This window comes from Amblyomma mixtum, chromosome 5 (genome assembly GCF_055824585.1).
Source record: "Amblyomma mixtum isolate Tamu chromosome 5, ASM5582458v1, whole genome shotgun sequence".
In the NCBI taxonomy this organism is placed as follows: Eukaryota; Metazoa; Arthropoda; class Arachnida; order Ixodida; family Ixodidae; genus Amblyomma; species Amblyomma mixtum.
In genome coordinates, this window is record NC_143016.1 from 49,510,493 (window position 1) to 49,532,481 (window position 21,989).

The window sequence follows — 21,989 nt, forward strand, 5'->3', positions numbered from 1 at the left end:
TGCCAAATAATTAGAGGGTTTTGGGGTGGGGATGTGTGTCGCATGATATCACTCATCATGCCGGTCTTCCTCCATTGTGTCGAGGTTAGGCACTAGAGGGGCGCTTGCGCGCTTTCGAGGGGGAGCATTGGAGTCTGCGTCGGGAGAGGGTGGGGCAGAGGACGCGAGGGAGAGGAGATGGTGCTCTAGTTGCTCGACGCGAGCCGTCAGTTGTTGTAAGGCCAATAGGACGGGAGCAAGGGATTGCTGTATGAGAGCAATAGCGTTGCCGGTAGGGAGGGGTGAAAGTGGAGTAGGTGTGGAGGGGCGTGAGTAAAACCGGTTTTGGAAGGACGGGGGAGGGGGTGCGATGGATGTGGGAGATGGACCGCTCACCTGGTGACTTGGTGGAGTCTGTGACTGCATCACGGAAGCTTGCGGTTTAGTAGAGGAGGTGGAGGTGCTGGTTGCCGCACCAGAAGTGGTGGACGGTGGCCGCTTGGCAGAGGGCTTGGTTCGAGATTGACTTCTTTGCGCGGTCTCGTGCCCCGGGCTGTTGCTGCTGCTGCTGCAGGAGAGCTGAAGGGCCTCGTAGCGGTTCGAGGTAGGCAGGGGCGGCCAGATGGTCGCGTCGGCTTTAGGGGGTGGAGGGGCGGCGCGGGCGCGATGGCGTCGTTGGGCGCGGTGCCACTTTAGGACTGCAGCGTCGGCGTCTTTCCTTGCGGGGCATTCAGGATGAGACGGTGTGTGGTCGCCCTTGCAGTTCCAGCAGTGTGGTTCACATTCGTGTGGGGTAGTCGTTGGGTCTTGGTCAGGAGGAAACGGTTGGCTGCAAATCGAGCACCGAACAAGGCTAGGCTTGTTAGGACAGACGTCGGCACGGTGTCCTATGGCGTGACAATGCGTGCATTGTTTGCTGTGCGGCTTTTGCGGGTAGACGCGGTACACTCCGCTGTAGAAGACGGCATAGCGTGGTAGACGGGGCCCTTCGACGGTGAGCAGAAGTGTGTTGGTACGTCCGAGACGGCGGGCGCTTAGGAGTCGGGGGCCGTCAACACGAAGGTTAGCGGCAAAGTCGTCTTCGGTAAAGTCCATGGTGATGCCGTGTATAACACCACGGGCGTTAAGGGGGTCGTTAGCTACGTACGAGGTGACTTCGTACTGTATGTTGTTCAGTGAAACTTGCTTGAGTTGGAGCAGCTTGTCCGCAGCGGCTGGGCGGTGGGTAGAAAACCGAGGTGTGAATGAAGACACTACAGTGGAAGTCTGGTCATTCAAGCGTGGAGGTGGCAGCCGTCGGACGCTGGGTCCGCGCTGCCGGAGGCTTCACTTGGATCACCGACGCAGGCCTGCTGCGTCCCTTTCAAGTTCGGAAGTGGCAGCCGATAGAGTGAGGATCCATGCTGCCGAGGCTTCCTTGGATGGGCTACATAAGCGTACGGTGTTTCGGGACGCCGTCGATGGGACCAGTTACTAGGGGCGGCTGACAGGAGTTCATCAGCGTCTCCGTGTTCATATCTGCTCCTTACCACCTGGCTTTCTAGCACGGCTTCCCTCGACGGCAGCTGCACGCACTGTACTGCGGCGTCTTCTGACCCCTATCACATGGTGTGGGCATGCCCCTCCAACCCCGCTATTCCCCCCATCCCCAACCCAACCCGGGAGGACTGGGAGGCGACCCTGCTCGGCTGCTACGACTTACAGGCACAACAAGCCTTAGTCGGGCGCACCCGGGCGGCGGCCACCGCCACTGGGATCCCACACTAGGGACCTCCACCTAGTACTTGTAAGGATAGGTTCCTTACGGGCTGTTCCAAACATACCTCCTTTCCCTTCTTGATAAATGTTTTCACCACCACCACCACCACCCTCGACGCAACGCCAGCGACGCATCGCAAGTCATCAACCCGCGTCCTTGCTGCCCGAAAGGCATTCTCGCTTCACCTGGGACGCTCTGCATCTGATGAACTCTTTCCTTTTATCTGTAGTGTTGTACGCGTGTCGAGTGTGTGTTTTTCTTGTTGTTTTCGTGTTTTTATGGGTTTTTTTTAAAATATAAACAGAGCTTCGTTTTGTTTTGTTTGTTTTCTTCTTCGAACCTCCACGCGATAGCGCTCCCCTTCGGCAGTCGGAGACGCGCCACCGAATTCGCGACAGACCGGAGTACCCGGGTTCGAACCCGACCGCGGCGGCCGCGTTTCGACGGAGGCGAAACGCAAGAGGCGCCCCCGTGTGCTGTGCGATGTCAGTGCACGTTAAAGTGCACGTTTCACTCCTACCTTCCTCCCTTCCCTTACGGCGCGGTTCAGGTGTCCGCCGATATATGTGAGACAGATACTGCGCCATTTCCTTTCCTCAAAAAACCAATTTATATTTATTTATAGCGGTCTCTTTTTGATTAGAACGTGGTACCTTATCGATACTGGTACATTAAAAGAAAGACTCGGTAGCAGTTTAACAATTGCTGGTTACTGGCATTGGTTTTCCGCAGCCCCCGCCGTTCATTCAGTGCAGGTGGCTGCGAGACGCGTTTATTCTTTTTCTTGCGCGTCTCTGTTTTTCTTTAACTCTCTGTTCTCACTATACAGTGATAGTGGTCCGTTTTGAGCCTCTTGACAGGCCCGTGCACTTTCCTTTTATTTTTGAATACAGGTCTAGCACGACTCCTCGCACATGTACGCACACGCTCATGGACCTTTGGCGTACTCTGAACAAGGTATTAAGGCGAAAGCCTTTAATGCCTCATACTGTCGTTAGCAGACGCGTCGGCAGCCGCGTCGACAGACGCGTCGGCAGCGGTGTCGACAGACGCGTCGGCAGATTCGTCCGCCTTTCGGCGTCACTGCTTAAAAGGCTCAAGGTTCCAGCATGAATAAAGGCGCATCTAGTGAATGCATGGGCTTCATAAATAAAATAAAAGGAGTAAAGTGAAGAAAAGGGAAATAAAAAATAAAAATAATTAAACAAGAATAAAAACAAAATAAAAATAAATAAAAACAATAAAATTAAGAAGCAAAAATAAGTAAAAAACAAAGTACGAAAAATAAAAAAGTTAATAAAAACAAACAGTGGCCAGGAAACGCTTTCGCCTTGCAGCACTTTAGAGAGCCAAAGTGCCCCCTGAATTTTTTATTACCCTTGATGTTAGAAAAAAAAACTGAAAGCGTCGTTACCTGCTGCAAAAAATTTTGCCACACCATATTTCCGCAGGTTTAGGCTTCGGCTATTTTTTATTACTTCAAGAGGACAATGCAATCACAATATGACTTTTATTCATTCTTGCTACTTTGAGAGCCATCATGACCGTTCCCAGCTTTTCCCCATTAACATATCGTCCGGCCATGATTACCGTGATAGAGAATGTTCAAGTAGGTTGCGAGGGCTCCGGCCGCAATGCTTGTCATGTGCAGGGAGCACCCGTCTGCGAAGGAAACAAGATGAAACAGAACTAAAGCCCACCCTTGTTTCACATATTAAGTGCTATGACAATATTCAAAGATGCACACTGATACATAAACGCTTTCGTACCCCCCGTTGGCTTAGAACAATGTATTCATTACCATAAACATGCATCAAAGCGCTGTTGTTTTTTCGTCACCTGAGCCGCAGCTTTCTTTAGCACTAGTTTACACGTCGTGGTTGAATACCGCGCTAATAAAAGGTTTCTTCCTGATTCCGAAAGGGATGCTGAACCGCCTGTGCTGTGGGAAGGGTAAACCATTATTAAAATGGTCTATGGACATTCCGTATACTTTTTATAGGCTCTGTAGCCATCCTTTAGAGTTTTTCTTTTGTCTATAGACAGTTCATGCACCATCTATAGACTAAAGCCTATAACCGCCTTAATTTCCTTTTGTCTAAAGACGGTCTATAGACTATTTGTTGACTAGTCTATCACAGCCTTAATTTTCCTTTGTCTGTAAATTGTCTGTAGACTATCTGTAGACTAATGCCTATAACTGTCCTAATTTACTTTTGTCTATAGACAGGCTATTGACTATTTATAAACTAAACACTATAACCGCCTTAACTTTCTTTTGCCCTGTACCATCCACACCTCCCTGCTCCTGAAACCCACACAGCGGGCTGTATCTACACCCTCCAGACGCATTGTCCCTCGAGGTCCTCGCCATTGCGCATGCCCTCCAGTCATTTGCCCTCCTTCCCTCTCCCCAAGAGTACACAGTCTGTTCAGACTCATAAGCCGCAATACACCGCATACAGAAACGCACCCTGACCCCTTCTCTCCAACAGGAGGTCGAACGAGCGGTCTCCGCACTGCAGCCTTCCATCGTTTTCCTCCGCTGGGTCCCTGGGCATTCAGGGATTGACGGCAATGAGCTGGCCCATCAGCTCGCCCGCGACACACTTTCCCGGGCACCGTTGATCCCCTGGCCCAAGCCCTCGGAGGACGGTGGGAGACTCACCCTTCGCCGCACCATAAAAGAGGTCTACCTTGAGCTCCGCCTCGACAAACGCATTTACCCTCCCCCTCATCCATCACTCACGGTGCCGGAGTCTCGCCTTCTTCGGCACATCCAAATGAATGCAGTTATCACCCCGTCCCGCCTCTTTCTCTATCGCTATCGGTCGGACCCTCCCTGTCCCAACTGCCCCTGTATCTATGCGGACCTGGCCCATTGCCTCTTCTATTGCCCGGCTGCTCAGCAGTCGGGTTCCTTCTCCCCACCCTCTCTATCCATCACCACCTGGCTCGACTGGCTTGGCGCTGAAGGAGAAGAAGAACAGCGGCTTCTGGTCGCCCAGGCGGTCGACATGCTCGGCCTATAAATTATGGTCGAATAAAAGTCTTTTACTACTACTGCGACTGCTACTACTACTACTACTACTGTCTACAGATGTTCTATACACTATCTGTAGACTGAAGCCTATAACAGCCTCAATTTTCCTTTGTCTATAGACGGTCTGTAGATTATTTATACACTAATGTCTATAACTACCGTAATTTCTATAACCGGCCTAATTTACTTTTGTCTATAGACAGTCTGTTGACTATTTACAGACAAATGTCTATAACCGCCTCTATTTCCTTTGTATATAGACGTTCTATGAACTATCTATAGACTGAAGTCTATAACAACTTTAAATTTCCTTTGCCTATACACGGCATGTAGACTTAGTCTATAACTACTTCAATTTCCTTTTGTCTATAGGCTATCCATTGAGTGAAGTTTATAACTGACTTAATTTATTTCCTCTAATTTTAATTTAAGAGACCAGTCCATAACAATCACAATTTTTTTTATATGACAATGTGTGCACAGCCTTTCGACTACGTCCAGAACAATGCCAATTTCTTTTTACACTGCATGCTGAGGAGAACTGCGTCGGGTAGTACATTCGAGAGGGCAAGCGGGTGAGGCATCATGGAGAGGAGCAGCGCAAATGAATCAACGACTACATAGGCACAAAGAAAACAGGCTGAGCGCTCCTCCTGTTACCTTTTTGTCTATATGTCGTCGTTGTTTCACTGGCGCTACGCCCCTCCATGATGCATCAGGTGATTGAACTATGGCTGGAGTCCTGCACCACCTTCACTATTTCGGGAATTAGGAAAAATTGTATGAGGACCAAACAACGCCCTCTTGTATCCTGTTTTCACAAACCATGAAAAGCTTCTTTTCGTTATAGCGTGACGTATATTGTGAATAAAATTCAATAATATTTGTTGCCAAGAGGTAAAGCGAGGAAAGGTAGCCATTCCTAAAGTAAGGTTGCCCGCAAACTCTGCTACATCAAACGAATGCGCTCTTCCTTAAAAGAATCGCTCGAGAGAATTCAATTCCATCTTTCTATTGTTACTAACCAACGTGCTTAATTCTGAAATATTTCATCAGCGATTTTACATTTCTGTTTGAAAGATCTTGAAAATAAAGGGGGAAATATGGGTGTGAGAATTCAAGGATGTGCTCATCGCCTAGAAACACCGGTAGAAGGGTTTCAAACGGTTTCTGCGCGACTAGCATCAGCCATTCACACCTTCGTAGTTGGCATTCACGTCAAAAAGTGCGGCTACGCAACAATTACAAGGCCAGTATTTTTTCGTTCCTCGCCATACACCTACTGCTTCGGTGCTGATGACACGCTGTTGTCGCCCATACCAGTTTTCGAAACACGAACACACGCAAAAATGACGTTACACTATGCAACATTATCAATATTACTCCAAAGGTGACACATACTATTCGGTTGGATATGCGGCGCGTATGTACAGTCGTGAAAAATATGAGTGGGGAACACAGTTTGAGCATTCATTTATTGATTACTCCGTTATTATTCGTGACAAGCGCAGTTTTTCTCTCTCTAACTAGTTTTCGTCTGCGCCTACAATATCCCAATGTCGTTGTGCAATTTAGTAGAGAAATAACCAAGAAATTTGCAATTTTCTGCGTGAAGTTTGTTCTCTCTCATATTTTTCACGACTACGAAGCAGTAAAGTTTCGGTTTTATTTTCGCGAAACAAAAAGTTTTTTTAAAGCGCGAGTGGGGAATTTAAGCTTACAAACCAATTTCCCTATGTGGTCTTGGATACCGGACCAAACTACACACGGCAGAAGTGGGAGCAGTAATGATACAACCGTGAAATGGGTTTCTGTTTGACGCTTCACTCATTTTGCCGCGATACGGCGGAAAATGATTTGGTCTGCAAACAACTGTGTGCGCGGATGTCCCAGTGCCGTCGGCGTGTTTTCACAAATATGAAGTGTTCATCGAAATCCAATTTAATCGTCCATTCACGGTAAGTCTACACAATTATTGTTATTCATTTGGTCTCCTAAACTACCCTAAGCAGAGCTGTGTGTGCAGAACAGATTATGTGCGCAGCGACAAACTACCTATCCTCTTTGTAAGCGGCGTTATAAGCAGCGGAAGCCATGGGGTTGTCGACTAATGCCGCTAATGTCTGTGGCGCTATGTCATTCCTAACGCGTGGCAAGGCAGTCGGTGCGAGACCCTTGATAAGCTGCTCCTCGCGAGCTGTCTACTTGTTTTGTCGTGTTGCAGGGTAGATGCGCGGCCAGAAGTATCACTTATCACGTGAATGACGGCCGAATGAAACTATGCATTAGTTGCCGCCGTGTAGGCTAGATTTACTTGGCACCTCTGAAAACGCACACTCATGTTCTGAGGTGGATTACATTATTTTTTCATTCTTCGTGTTATCGCCTGTCCGGATTATGGAGTGTTGTTTTGTAAAACGTTTTGTAACGCTATAGACTATCGCACGGGAAGTTTGTCAATGTTGTAGCCAAGCGGCGCTGGAAGAATGCTTATAGTGTGATAGTTGAATAAAACTCCTTGCCGACACGCATGGCCAGCGTGCACAAACACTGCGAAGAACCTACGAACTGAATCTCGTTTACCCTTTCGTTGCACACGTACTGTGTATTCGTCCATCCCAGTTATCCGAGCCGTTGACCGCCGCCGCTAACGTGCGGGCTATGCATTTTGAAACCCCACTAAAGGTCGCGTCGACAAGAGATGGCTTATATTTCCTTCTGAGAGGCTCATTCATTAAGCCCGCTCACGCGCGCACAAATTTCTCCAATAGCGTTTGTGCGAGAGGCAGAGAAGGCGTTTCTGATCTACGGCAGGTACATTACGAAACCGCCAGCCTAATCCGGCGTTTACTTGCGCCACAAATGCAATTAAGCTGGCGCTGTGTTGTTATAGCTGTGCTTATATGTGGTTAATTGTTGCATTGAAATAGTTCCTACTTTGGGCGCGTTCATTGCTTTCGTTGATTTTTTTCTTGCAGCGCTAGTTTAGGGTACCTTCATGCAAGAACCACCTCTTTACTGCGCTGTTCGAGCTATAAGGCGCTGCCGCCCCTGCCGTGTTCGAACTCGGGAACTACGGCACAGTAGCCGAGTGCCCTAACCACTGAGCCATCGCGGCAGGTCGAAAAAAAAAAGAGTAAGAAAAAGGACTGTGGGGTACAACGGGCAAGAGCGAGAGGAGTTCTCGCTCGTAAGTCATGAGACTACTCGACGCAACTGTTTTGTTGAACAACGTTCAAGTTGACGACATTGACGAAGCAAGAACCACTGAAGAATAGGTGCAAAGAAGTTTTTAGGTGTAACGGACGCCGGGATAAAGCAACATGTGAAATTATTTCTCTGGTTAGTCGTATTAAGGAAAAAGCACATGCCCAGAAAATGTTTTTAGTTTGCGTCTTATTTGCCGCTTCAAATTCGTCTACTCTGAATTGATACATAGCAACCCTTTCCCGACCCCTTCCAGCTCCGGTTGCAGGCCAAAGGAGCACTCTTCACATTTTAATGCGGCAGCGTTAAGGGCCCCCTTCTCCAGAAAATCCAATGTCGTCGTTGTCGGCGTCTGCGTCAGTGTTATGAGCGAAAATTCACGAGTATGGCTGTGACTGGTGGACCCCAGAGAGCTACCTATAGAAGGCAGGAGAGTTCCAAAAACGCGACCACGTTCGCCACTGCGACTTAAAAAATTTCGGCCACCTAGCTCCGAAAGGCGCATTCTTTCGTATATTCCGCGCGCAAAGGAACGTCTCTAGTGAATGCCGCTCCAAGGCGCCAGCGTCACGTGAACTTCTGTGTCCAGCCTGCAATGCTGGGCTCCCTGCTTGCTCGCTGCTTCCCCATCACCAACCCAACCCGGGAGGACTGGGAGGTGATCCTGCTCGGCTTCCACGACTTACGGGCCCAACAAGCCTTAGTGGGCGCGCCCGGGTGGCGGCCACCGCCACTGGGGTCCCATACTAGGGAGCTACCTTCTCCTAGTGCTTGCAAGGACCGGTCATTTAGGGGCTGATCCAAGCACACCTCATGCTCCTTCATAGCCTAATTAATGTTTCCACCACCAACTACCTGCCCCCACACTAGATAGATGGTCACAATAGACTTGCTCCACGAAATGATGTTGTCTCCCTCACCCTCGCCCTCTCAATCTGCACTTGTATAACATTCCAGCTATTTTTCTTTTTATCGATACGTTCCTACGTTACTGGGCCGCACTGGGTGCGAATTATTGTTAATGGCATCTGCTTTCGCTGTGTAGAGCCACATTGGTCTTGCTGAGCACTTTGAAGTTCTCAGTAGCAAAGAATGGCTGCAAGAAGGATCTGATCGCTGGTAACAGCTGGATGAGGATGGTAGTCTTGACAGCAGCTAAAATTAATCGTGCCGGAGAGGTCAAAGTCGTCAAAAGCGCAGTGAAAATCTCACAATACGCTAAGTTGCAAAACCACAGCCGAGTGTCGGGAGAAGTTCAGCGGGGAGATTCTTCGGGGTGTGATTGAATAGACACTACATAATTCATCAGGCGGATGTAACCACCGCTGTACGCTTAATAAATTTGAAGGGGGCGTAGGGACAAGCTACTCCATTCTACTTCCGGAAGAATGGAAATTCGGACTGCTGACCGATGGCAGGGATCAGGCGTGATTAGCTGCCGACTGGAGGCACCGGGCAAACACTGCAGATTGGACACCAGAAAAACTCTACAGGGAATGAAGCTGCAACGGAACGCTGTCACGCAAATGGCTTAAGGGTAAGAAGGTGAGTTCCAAAAGGCAGAGCTGTGAAGCGTACACGACTAGCCAATTATAACGTTACCTCGTTAAGACAATAGAGAATGTATGGCGAAACAAACAAAAGGGTAATACCGGCGTAATAGCCAAGAAAGCGAAATGCATAAACGGAGAGAATGTTACGTGCCTCAACGAAGCGCAAAAAAAGAAGTGCGAAGCGAAGTACAAAGTTCGAACTATACGGACAAAGGAAAAGTTCGGGGGAGTGGAGCGTAACGGTGGCCTATCTATGGAGCGGAAAGGTCCGATTGCAAGCAGTGCCTCCGGGCTGCAGACAATCGTTACTTGGCCGATGTGCTGTCACGCATGTTTGTGAGCTTGAGCCGTGCATCTTAGGGGCCACCGTCACAGCACTAGGTGTATCACACCCTGCCGGAGAATCGCTTGTCTGCCACATCCCTGTCAAGCTTCACTGCCGTCGCACGCATCGACTTCCTGGAAGCAAATTGCCCGGCTCGCGTTTTTCCTGACGCCGCGTCCCCTGAGTAAAGAAATGCAATCTAAAGGAACGGAGGGCAAACGCCAACGCTAGCTGTCGAAAGGAGGGCTAAGAGATCACGGGAGAGACTGGACACAGCGATAGATACGACTAGGGACGAGCACTGACTTGCAACTGAAGGTATATTTCGCAGAGCGAAGTGCGGAAATTGGAAGGGCAACAAAAGACATGACTGCACATGCGTGAGGAGGGGTTGCGGGAGGGGGGCAAGGGCGAGAACTAATACCAATAAAATAATAACAAAGCAAAAAACACAAAAGCGCGGTACGAAACTCCAAATGTGTGGCGCTTCTTCTCGATGGACTGCCTCGAAAAAACGACGCGAAGAGACGGCAAGGGATTGCATCACGCGGAAAAAAAAAAATTGGATTGATGAGGGGTGCGCGGATTTCCTCTGTCGACAGTAATCGGCCATTCTTTTTAATGCGAGAGCATTAAGAGAGTGCCATGAAGCCGAAAACTGTCCAATGGCATCGTCTTTTGTGTTGGCAGATCTAAGGTATACAGAGAGAAATCCCCCTTTCCATTAGTAAGAGAGAGGCGGAAGAGGCTGGAAGGGGGCTCTCCGAAGAACCCAGAGTGTGGCTAGCGTGGACGGGGGCAGTTCGGACGCGAGTTGCCGAATACGCAACCTGCGGGAAGTTGTCATGAGAACAACATGACTGGGACCCCGCCGCGGAGGTCGCATTTCGATGGAGGCAAAATTCTAGAGACCCGTGTGCTGTGCGATGTCAGTGCACGTGAAAGAGCCCCAGGTGTTCAAAATTTCCGCAGGCCTTCACTACGGTGTCCATCATAGCCTTAGTCGCTTTGCGACGTTAAGCCACATAAAACTAACAATATTGGCCTCATTCTAAAGTCTAGACTTGGTAGGTGGAGATATGGAAGTCTCTCTCTCCGCATGTAGTAAAAAGGATGCAGAGGCCAGAGTAAGAATGACGCAGCAAAAGTGAAAATGACTAAGAAGAAAATGATTCGGCCAACAGCAGGCCTACATGCAAAATAGACCGCCTCCCGAATAACAAATAGCGAACAAAAAATCTTTTCGGTAGCTATCTCTTTTCCGCATTTCTCTGGAAGTGCGTGCTTGTTGTAATCATTTTTATAGTGACTAAATGCCTATTTAATCTTTTAAAAGGCCTTAAGAGTGTATAAATAAATAAATAGATAAATAAACTACAGTTCTCCTTTAGTTCCGCTTGTCCTAGAACAGACTGCGCCCATGCGCGAAAGAAAGACCACGGCAAGCACAAGTCTTGAGTCACGCCTTCACCCTCAGCACGTGACTTTTTTCCTCCCTCAACCTCTTCTCTCCATCTCCGCCCTCACATATTTTGCTGCGCTAATCCTCTTTCACCTTCTGTTCAAAGAGTGGAGCCCCCATGACTATAGGGGGTGAGGACGCCCTTATAGGGCTCACCCTCGTGAGTGTGCCCATGTCTGCTATCGATCGGCTACTAATCTCTTACTCCGACAACTCTACTAAATGCAATATTCAGAAAGTTAATTCTCAGAAATTGGGTAACCAGCTTACCATTTAACATAATTCACCTGTTTTCTGATGTCTGCCAACTGCGGTAATATTGTTCCGCTCAGGCTGTATTTCTACCTCACAAAACCTATTTTTCAAAATTTGTAGCCGGCCTCCCTTATTTACCAGGTATGTTAAATCTCTTCCTAGCTGGCATCTGGAGGGTCCACAGTCGCCCTCTTCTTCTCCCTCATCACTGCACCACTACCACCATTTATCTGTGAATGAGATTGCATGCTCTCAATGTTGCAAAATGCTGTGTACTGCCATATTTTGCTGCGAAGAGCGCCATCTGTCCATTTACTGCTAACATTGACAGAAAACCGTTGTGTCTCCCGAACAGTAAGAAGTGGGTTGGTTACAAAAGTTTTGAAGCAAATAAAATGCAGCTCTTATCTGCTTATTGCCGTTGAATCGGCCAGGTATAATCCTTACCTTTTCCTTTGCGTTCGTACCTTCTGACCCTCTTAAGATTCCAGTCTGTAGCAGGCTCGTCATGCTCGGTGACGTAGCATCCATCGTCTCTCTGCCAAGAGAGTACCGCTTGAATAGCAGATGCATTCCTGAACACTGGCAGGTCCATGAAACCACACACGAGAACTACGGAGAAAAGTTATGCTTCTGAGAAAGCCTGTACATAATGACCAAGTTTATTTAACGGGCTAACAAGGCCACTATAAAAACATTACTTGCACTCCGGTACACATTCCACGAAAATTGCACCGGGTGCGCTTTTAGCTCTGTTCAAACTGAGTTTTCATTCAAAAGCAGTGAAAGATACATTACACTCAGTACAGCTGGATTATACAGTAAGGTGGATGTAACGTATGTGTTAAGGTTCAATTAAAAGACCATTATTTACCAGTATTATCACATCAATTTTTTTTGAATTTCTGTCTTCAGGCGCAAGGTTATGTGGCGAACTTAATACCGCGAGCATTCAAATCGAAATCCTTTTAGCTCCAATTGCCGGCCCTGACGCTGTGGATATGGATGGTTGAGTCTGAATACTGATCGAGTCCCTAGAATGTGCTATGCTTGTATTGCAATGCATGTAATACCTGTCCGTTCTCTCGACCACGAAAAAGAGGGCGCTGTTAAAGATCACTGAGTCGGCATTGTGGTTCAACATATAGAACGTTTAAAATGCTTGCCACGTTACATAGTAAAACGAAACCGCTCAAAGTTCTAACGCAGCAAATACAGACGTAGTTAATGTGTTCATGACGTACAGTATTTGTTCTGATTCCCGCGACGGCGCAATAGTTCGCAGGGCACAAAAACCCCACTTAAAGAGATTTAAAATGCGTATTTTGTGCATCTCGAACAAAGATGCCAATTAAGGAAGTTCAAAAACTGCTCTCGGCTTCGACGCAGACGACCATAAATTTTGCACTGCAACCTTGCACCATAAAAAAGTATAAAGTTCATTATATAATGCCAATTAAATAATCGTCTCTCAGTTGCACTTGATCATGTAGATGTCCGCATTGCTGTACAATCCAGCTGCACTAACTGTACCGCCATATCATTCATAAGCCTGAAAGAATCCATCAGCTATATTTAAAAAAAAGCGCTGCTTGTGTGCAGCTGCTGGTAATAACACTCACTATTTCTTCATTGGTTCAGCGATCTTATTTAGCTACCGCAATATGTGTTAAACGCCTGAGTGCGCATGAAATTAAGCATGGAGTTCCTTGTCCCCGCAAAGCAACTTCATACGACAGCGCTTGAGTTAACCAAGCCCTTACTGGCAGAGTGCCGCACTGATTAAATGTCACCCGCTGTCGTGCTCGAGGACGGGTAGTGAAGATAGAATTTTTTATTGCAGGGAATAAAAAAGGGCAGCAGGGAAGCCTCAGTGTACTACACACGTTTCAACACGAGGGCACGAGGAGATGTTAAACCAGCTATAGGATATTCAAGCTTAGGTACCACACGTTGCTTTACGTACACTGCACCAGTTTTTTTTCTTCCACGTGCTCTAGAGTATACCTTGCTCCATGAAGAGGTCCCTAAGACGCGGCGGGAAGTTTTCGTCTAGAATGAGCTGTGCGTTGTCAGCTACTTGCACGCATTTGGACGCCAGGTCCTGATCGGCTGGTGGCTGTGCGTGAAGTAAGGCTAGGGAGTTCATCTTCGCCGTGCAGTTCATCTGCGGATGGAAACAAGGAAGAGGCAAGGACAAACCTGTCAGATATCACGTTAAGTGATGCAAGTTCAAAATCGGTTATCATGCCTCTATCAAAGTTGTCTTCCTTCGGAAATATAATACGATAGGAGAGCTGCAGCGGTGGCAGCAGCCACAGGCCGGTGCAATAACAGCATGCAGGTATTCGAAGCAAATACATTATGTTAAGCGCATTAGAAGTCTGTGGCGCTGGGCTAGTCGGTAAAATTGCTCTATGCGATAAGCGCACAGAGTGAGGCCAAGAGACGAGGCCACAGGCGAAGAATAACTGTTACCAGCTGCATACTGTACTACACAAAGTTGCGTGGCAAAGCCTGGCACTATGTAGCCCTTAATGGCACCGTATTGCAGCGTACGTGTACGGTAGTTAGGAACTGCTACTATACAGAACGTTGTTTGGTATCATGTCGGGTAGCAGAGTAAGGAAATGATTTGCACGTGGTCTCATGCTATGCTTTCAATAGACGAGACTTCGGTGTCTTACCTTCGTGAGCGCAAGGTCCTAATTGTTTTTTCTGTAGTGACTGTTTCTTCTCATTTGTTTCTTTGTGGGTGCTGACCATACGTCAAATCATATATCGCTTTTATCACCCACCAGCTAACTGTATTTTGTCAGCTGCGTTTAATCTACCCTGAAAATGTTCATGATGCTTTGGAGCTTCTGTCTTTTTTTTTCTTTTTCGCGAACATGCATTCTTTTCGTGCTCCATGCAGATAAAAAGACAAGGGATGATACAACAGAGTATCTTTTTTGCAGCCTGATTCGTGACCTACAATATAGGGTGTTATGACCGCTACGTTAGTAGACATCCTTTGACGTACACCAGCAGCTAAGATGGCAGATTTGTACTTCAGATTTCAGGATGCTTATATGCGCGAATGAAGGATTAGGTTGTTGAAGATTGGGAGCCAAAAGTTCCTGCGGGGCGTTGCTTCGAGTTGGTAATTGTATGGAATCGTTCAAGACCAAAGTGCGCAGTTTGTCTGACAATTAGCATCGACTTTCACGTCATGCAAATGTGTGGCGCGCAACTATGCCTCTGATCGACGATGGATTCTAGGTGCGTTGAAGGCGAAGTTGACTAATGGTCACCACAGTATGTTTGCGTCTCAAATAATGTTCGCCTTTATTGAAACTGCTTAGGAATTGTGTGCCTAGGAGGAGGGGGAGGAATAAGAGGAAAGGCATGGAGGGTAACTGGAAGAATAATCAATTGTGTGCCTACTTTTACTCCTTGTCTATGCAAAGGAAATATTTCTGACCGTACAAAGTTAGGCGCCTATAGCCTCTGAACGAAGAGCAACCAGAGTATGAATCGGTGGCTTGATAGGAAAGTTATCCCACCTTCATTGTTTGAAATGTGGAGTGCCCCTAGATTAGCATCTGGTACATCCACCATCAGCTGAGAGGGAGCCAGGGTAGCAATAATAACAACGCGCACACGCTGTGAGCCATTGTGGCAGTTGGTGCGCACCCCGATTCCGATTGTGAGGAAGATCACTTGGTGCGTGAGGTCGTATCCGTACTGTCGTCCTCCCGTCATAATAACCCAGCAGGTGTCGTTCAGGTCAGCACAGCGGGCGGCCGAGAACAGCTGTTGGATGCAGTCATCAGAGTGATCAGTCACCTTGGGCACCGTGAGCTCGGGGTTTTCGTCCAAAGGCTGACCCTGGTTTCCGGCAGCAGAGGTTGGCGCATACTTCCAGAGCCCTTTTCGCAGCACACCACGGGCGACTGGAGGAGAGTGTACGGCACGCTGTTGCATGTGAACGATAGGTTGCACTCATGCAGGGTTATGACGGGATCGACCTCCTTTTAACACGAACGGTTCTTTCAAAGTAGAGAAGGGAATGAGGGGCGAGTTTTGAAGTGATGTTGTTGAAAAGAGAAAAAAGTAAACATACCATGTGTTAGCACTTACTTGACGCTTGTGTGCATGGCGAAAAGCGCGTGCTTCAAGTGAATATTTCTCCAGTGGCTCATGCCACTTGAATGACGCTTGAATCGGTTATTAGCACAAGGGTAGATGTACAGCACGTACAACATTTGTCAAAAGTTTGAAGCCCAGGGGGCTGGCTTCTGGGTCACATCTCGTGGTTCGTAATGCGTCTTCGCGCGTTCCAAACTTCCTGAAAGTAAGAAGATTTCTAATCCTGTCTCCTCCAATGGGTAGGACTTCAGCGAATGCTACAGGAGTCCCACTACAAGGCCTAGAAGCAAAGTCCTTAGGCTGTAAACTTTTGACAAAGGCTGTACATCTCTTTTATACATAGACCGCTCCCTTTTCAGCGAAATTGGCTCATGGGGCACGGACCTGTATTCCTTTCAAAAAGATTTTCGTTTGGTCAGAAAGCTTATTTTTGCACTGCTTTCCTCACTTCTAGATTTGCGGAGCATTGACGACATCGCAAAAATCCATTCAGCGGCTCAAGAAGGTGAAAGTCGGAGGGAAAGTGTTTAAGACTGTATGGTGGTGGTGGTGGTGTGACACTTTTTATTAACAGCCTTTATGTTAGGCGTTCAATAGGTCCTGGGCCAAGGTGACGAGGGCGCGTTGCGGTTTCAGGTCCCGGGAGGCAAGCCAGATGGGCCACGGTGGGAGTGGCGGGAGAGCAAAACTGTACGGAGATGGTTTCTGTACCTCAACACCACACTTGCTCATCGTTTCAACGATGCGGCAAGCCGTGCGCTTACCGATGTCGTCAATTTCCTACACACATGTGTATACGCAAAGCAGCGCATAAGTGGCTTCGGACCAATCGGAAACCTTCTTTTTAGAAATGAATTCGGAAGCTTACTGCACGCGGGGCCAACTGCACTGAGAAGGGGAAGACTATGTCGAAAATTAATGTGCATGTTGTGCAACTGTTTTTGTGGAAATAAATGGAAGAACGAAAGGATAGGTAATTTCTGACTTACCGTCCTAGATTAGAAAACACTTTTTCTTAGTAGGAATTATGTTGCTAGACATGACGCCCATTTTTAAAGCAGGCACTTGTGGAGAGAATGTATGAACTAGAAACAAACAACTGCTGGAAATGCAAATTTATTTCATTACTCATGGTGGTTTCAGTTCTGCTGATCACTTTGTAAAAATCGGCGCTTTTTGCCATATTGTTCGAAAAGCAAGAATTACAGCTAAAATATTCGAAGCCTATGCTGTATATTATTGCAAATTTGAAGTAGCTTTTGAAAAATTTCCACTCAACAAACTAATCTCACATATACCGCAGATTCACACACCGCCAGAAATAACTGTAGGTACGTTAATATGTTAGGGAGGGCGATTGGAAAATTCCGTTCAGTGATAAATGGAAGGAAGTAAAATGCTCGCTGTTGCCTTGCCTCTCTTCGAGATTAATTATGGCACCTTTTACACGTCTCGTTGCCGCCTTTATTTACGCACTAAGACCACTCGTCATATAGAGCTATGAGTTTAGCCTTTGAAACTTTGAGGTGTGTTGAGCTGACTTAATAAAAGGTTTTCGACGAGCACTGTCACTGCCATTGTCGCCGCCCTTCGGCATGTTGATTACTAACCAATGTTGATTACTAACAAAAAAAAAACAAGGTACATAGAAGAGACTCACGTGTTTCATGTGCACCACCATGCTTTCTGCCAACCACACGCCTTGTCGCGGTGTACGCGAGCACCGCAGTTTTTTGCTGCAGAATACGTAAGCCTCTGACCGTGGCGCCGAGCCCATTCGACAGTCTGTGAGCGCTTTTTCCGCCGTTGTACGTTGCTTGATTAATGAGCTCCTGCAGGCGATCTGCATGCACAATAGGCAGATAAGTCGGACAGCCTTAAGCCTGGAACAATCGCTGAAGCATTAATTCTCAGTGCTTGTGCCAGAGTTTTTTTTCTTCCACTAGAGACAGTTTCGGTACCAAAACTTCCTCGTTGCCTGCGTGGGTGAACACGGCTTGTGGAGAAGACCGCTTAGTCACCGAAAATTTTGGTCTGTTAAATTCAGCAGCAAGAGACGTCAATGAAGATAGTTGGGATGCAGTAGTAACTATTCCACGCCAGGTTGGCAGTTGCTGTATGAAACACTAACTTTAAATATATTCTCTCGTGGAGTCACAGTTAATACCAATGGCGTTGTCGTGTGCGCTAACATGCGCCTTCTAGTGAAAATATGTTCTCTTCCCCACTCCACGGTATGAGTCATGACCGACTGATATGGTTCTATGCTTTTCAGAGCAAGCTGTGTTGACACAGTGAAGGGTGTCATGAGACTCCGTGCACCGAGATCGATGTATAACATAACTCTTTATCGAGAGTGGCGCTTACCGAGTAGCCGCTTTAGGAAAATGAATCATTCGGCTTCTCTTCAACGCATGTACTTCTGTATATAGCAGGTTTGCTAGGCGACGAAAAAAAACCACGAACACCCGTTTCGCCATGTGAGCAAGTGGCATCATCGCACGCTTTTTTTTATGGTACCGTATTCATAGAGCCTGGCCGCCATAATGTGACGACGTTTATCCACCTTAAAGAATCGTATATATGTTACTTTCTGTGGCAATAAATTATTCGTCGAAGCCTTCAAAATCCTGATTTACTCGAAATCATCGGAGTGATTTAGTAAAGGGAAGCTGAAGTGGTTTGCGAAGAATAGAACTAAATTAATTGTTCGGATATACGAAACTCGCAGGTAAACACATCGAGATTTTTTTTTTTCAGCTTGGCGGCGGCGCCAAGATGCAGGCCACCTCTTGGCACTGTCTCCAAACTCATACATTCCTGAACCCGGTTATGGGTAGTGTTCATTATCCGGGACAATATTCAAATGAGTGCGAGCTATGTAACGATAAAGCTGAACTCAATGATATTTTTGAAAATGCGCTCTTGGCCTCCCCCCTCCTTCCTCTGGAGGGCCGGAAAAACATAAAATTGGCTCTCCTTCCCAGCTCCTATCCGAAAACTCAGACAAAGGTCGTCCAACTAGCCGAAGACGCCGCCTGGAGCCAAGACCTCCTGGCTGTCGCCTAGGCGAGGGGCCTGAAGGCCCTGAAACTGTTGGAAATAAATTTTTACAATCCAATCGCTTTTAATCCAATCCAATAGTCATTTAAAATAGTGGCGTAATTGCGAATAGAAACCACGACGTGATTTAGGCTTCTCGTGACAGTGTTTAAGAAGTTCGGAGAAGCTTGGCTATGACTTTATATATATGGTGAGATTTAAGATTACTGCTACCTTCTCCCACACCTTGTCGTATGTATAGTTTGATGCCGCAAAAACAACTTTTGCTGGCTTTTCGTTAGGCGGCATTGTTTTTTTCCTTCGATCAAGTGTTCATGCGTTAAGAATGCACACCCGCCCTATATTACATAATGGTCGAGCCATTTATCAAGCGGTGCGCTCTGCGGAAAAAGCTGAACACCATCGCGGCTTTATTCGGCGATTATGTCACTGTTTCAAATGCTAGCACTTAAGAGCTTTGCATACTTTTCCTTCGTGTTTCCCATAATCCAACCTTTAAGCTCGTCGAATTATAGAAACTGTTCAGCTGCCTCTGAACCTAATGAGGTCATTACTGTGGTCCAATGTATTTAGGTAGAAAAATCCAAGTGGGCGCCACCTGAAAACATGTACAAAACGGGCACTATGCGCTCCATCATGGAGTCTTCATTGCCCGATAGGGCACGCCCCCTATGCTTCTTCACACAGACGTTTAACACACGCGTAAATACATGTATATACATGTATATACGCACGCATGCACACACTCATGGACGCACACTCACGGGCGTATGCATGCGAACACTCGCGTTCAAGCCAGCATTTCAACAACCAAGCAGTCTATTATAGTGGAGGCCGCTGTATTTCTGGACCCATTCGCATCACTTTAGGTCGATGTACATTTGTAGACGTGCTGTGGTACGAGTCGGCACAGCCATGCTTTCTCTTAGCGAAACCTAATATGTTTAGAATATACGGTGGAGTATTTAAATTGTATTTTAAACATATTTTGTATTCATGAATGCGCTAAAATATGTAGGAGATACGTTCGGGAGATTTCATGCTTGGTATTCGAAATTCTTAAAACATGCCAAGGACACCTCCCTTAAAGCAAACTTCGCGCACTTTTCAAATGCGTGAAAAAAATATGTATGCAGTTTTAGCATCTTGTCAATGTATTAAAAGTGTATTTTCGTAAATTGCAATTAATTCATCTGAAGTACACTTCAATTCTAAGAAACGGGCAGTCCTTTTAAACGTATTTCCAGCACACTTCTAATTGCCGCTGAAAAGTGAGGGCTCGAAACCGCGTTTCGGGAAATGGCATTTGCATTTTTTCAATGAATTTGAAGTGTACTTCCGTAAATACGCAATTATTCTGTCTGAAGAATACTTAGATTGTAACACATGGGTAGTCCGCGTAAACATATTTGTATTACACTTCAAGCTACCATGGAGCAATCTAGGGCTCGAAATGACGTTTCAGGGAACAGTGAAAACTCTCCCTTTCTTGTCTTCCTTTCGCTTTTGGTAACTTCTAGCAGAAAGGTAATCACAACTTACACCACGTGCAGAGAACGTGATAGCATTATACCGGCAAAGGCACCTTGGGTACTTCAGGGCCTGAATATAAGCCAGCGAAAAGGACCACGACTGGCAAGGCCGACTGGCTCCCTCAGACGTCCGTGTATCGGTTGGTTGACAGTTCGACTCCTTACCTATGCTTGACGGAAGTTTCAATTCGTTTCCAGCAATTCGGTTCTAGATTGCCCACAGATTCGAACGCGACCGGTAAGGGACTTCGGCGATAATTCGGGAGCCCACCGTCTTTGCGCAAAAAACGCCTCACCGGGCAAGATAGTGCGTTGCTCTCGGTGGGTATACCTATATAAGGCAAGCCAAGCTCAGCGCTTGTCGGAGCATTTCCTGTTTGCTGTGTCACTTTCGTCGTCATTTACTGTGTGTAGGTGTCTTTGCCGTCATCTGAGCTTATAATCTCCTACTCCTCTTGATTGATATTATGTACGCGTGTACAATTTGTTCTACAGTTGAAGCATTGAGTCGTTTCATTCTGTGGAGCGGCCCAGTAGACCTTTTTTAAGCCCAAGTAAATATATCTTTAAAGTATTAAATGTATATTTTAGTCAATTTCTAATGTAATCTAATGTATTAAATGTAAATTTTCAGTGCATTTTTAATGCATTATCAATATGGTAAGCGGGCAAAAATGTACTTTTCATGTATTTTCAAGAACATTCAAAATATTATTCCTAATATACATCGAAAGCATTTGTATTACATTAAGCATAGGGGCAAAAAATGCAAAATAAGAAATTAATACAATATATTTGAAATGCATTTTAAGCACATCCTCTCTTTCGCTAAGGGTTCCTTCATCTTAAAATGTTAGCTAAAACACAAGAATAGCTATGTCCAGCTATAGTAAGCGAAATATTGCAGGGCTTGTGCACATTCAGAAATAAGAAGGCAGGGATGCTAAGCGTTGCATGCGCACAAAACCTTACCCATACCTAATTCAGCTTCCTGTAAATTTATTGATTTGCTGCAGGGCTGAAAACTGGACAGACGCTGTTATGCCCATCCAGCATTAAACTGTTGGCTAATGACAACGTTTCAACACGGCAGAAGTTTGGGTGTATATCGCGGAACAATTATGCATCTGCGTTCTATTCCTTAGGTTTGTATACCTTGTCGAAAGCCTTACCATCGGCGACACGCAGTCCCAGCGCGGCGTCCGGGTACATCAAGTCCATGTTAGTCGCCAGTGCATCAACGGCGCCTTCTAACGCCGACAAAATGCGGACACCCAATGGACGGAACTCTGAGAGGTCCGACGTCGAGGTCTGCACAAAGCTCTGGCTTAGAAGCAGCGTTACGAGCACTGCTCCTCGCAGGGCAGGACAGCTTCCAGGGGTCGCCATGGCGCACCTGTGACGATTGGTCGTTCGCGCAAAGACACTTGTTCCCGGCTTCGAGCTCCTTAAGCCGTGGTCTCTAATCGGTTCGCCTAAACATCCCCCGTCTGCGCGAAGTTTAAGCATTCATGACCCCGTATCAACTGGGACCGCGAAGCGCCGCTAAATGACAACAACGGGCAAATCCCGTTTGTGCCCGGGGCTCAAGCTTCACTGTCACGCCGAATACAACCACATGAGGCAAAATAGTGAACAGCAAGGAAACAGCCTAGAGACGCGCTGCTGTCCTGATTC

The 21,989-nt window shown here is 46.9% G+C and overlaps 1 protein-coding gene across 1 annotated transcript; it reads right to left on the bottom strand.

Annotated features, from left to right (window-relative positions):
- Nucleotides 1–2,666: 2,666 nt before the first annotated feature.
- Nucleotides 2,667–21,701, bottom strand: LOC149342081 (UPF0764 protein C16orf89 homolog). The gene is made up of 7 exons (XM_089546741.1): nt 21,485–21,701; nt 17,378–17,560; nt 15,262–15,521; nt 13,591–13,750; nt 12,031–12,195; nt 3,329–3,400; nt 2,667–2,686 (listed from the first exon to the last, which is right to left on the bottom strand). The coding sequence occupies exons 1-7, from the start codon at nt 21,699–21,701 to the stop codon at nt 2,667–2,669; spliced, it is 1,077 nt and encodes a 358-aa protein (XP_089402867.1).
- Nucleotides 21,702–21,989: the final 288 nt, after the last annotated feature.